General features: G+C 68.9%; 1 protein-coding gene across 1 annotated transcript in view; it reads left to right on the forward strand.

The window, feature by feature from the left end:
* Positions 1-283, forward strand: part of LOC119593392 (Krueppel-like factor 13) — a gene marked incomplete at its 3' end in the record, with an annotated part of 64,105 nt that overhangs the window by 721 nt on the left and 63,101 nt on the right. Inside the window, 1 exon segment of the mRNA XM_037942322.1 lies at positions 1-253. Coding sequence (XP_037798250.1) covers positions 1-253 — 253 coding nt within the window.

Here is a 283-nt window from a genome sequence, read left to right on the forward strand (position 1 = left end):
GCCCAGACGCAGGAGAAGCCCCTGGATTTCAGCAGAAGAGGCGTGGCGGAGGCAGCCGCGAGCGCCGCCGAGGAGCGGGACGCGGGCGCCACCAGCCGCACCCCCGCGAGGTGCACGGGCGGGCGGCGAGGGCGGGGTCGGGCCAGCCAGCAGAAGGTAGAGGACAAGCGCGCCCACCCCTGCACTTTCCCCGGTTGCGACAAGATCTACGGCAAGTCGTCGCATCTGAAAGCACATCTGAGGACGCACACAGGTAAGCCGCCTTGCATCTCGTGGGCACTCT

This window comes from Penaeus monodon, chromosome 32, assembly GCF_015228065.2.
Source record: "Penaeus monodon isolate SGIC_2016 chromosome 32, NSTDA_Pmon_1, whole genome shotgun sequence".
Lineage (NCBI taxonomy): Eukaryota > Metazoa > Arthropoda > Malacostraca > Decapoda > Penaeidae > Penaeus > Penaeus monodon.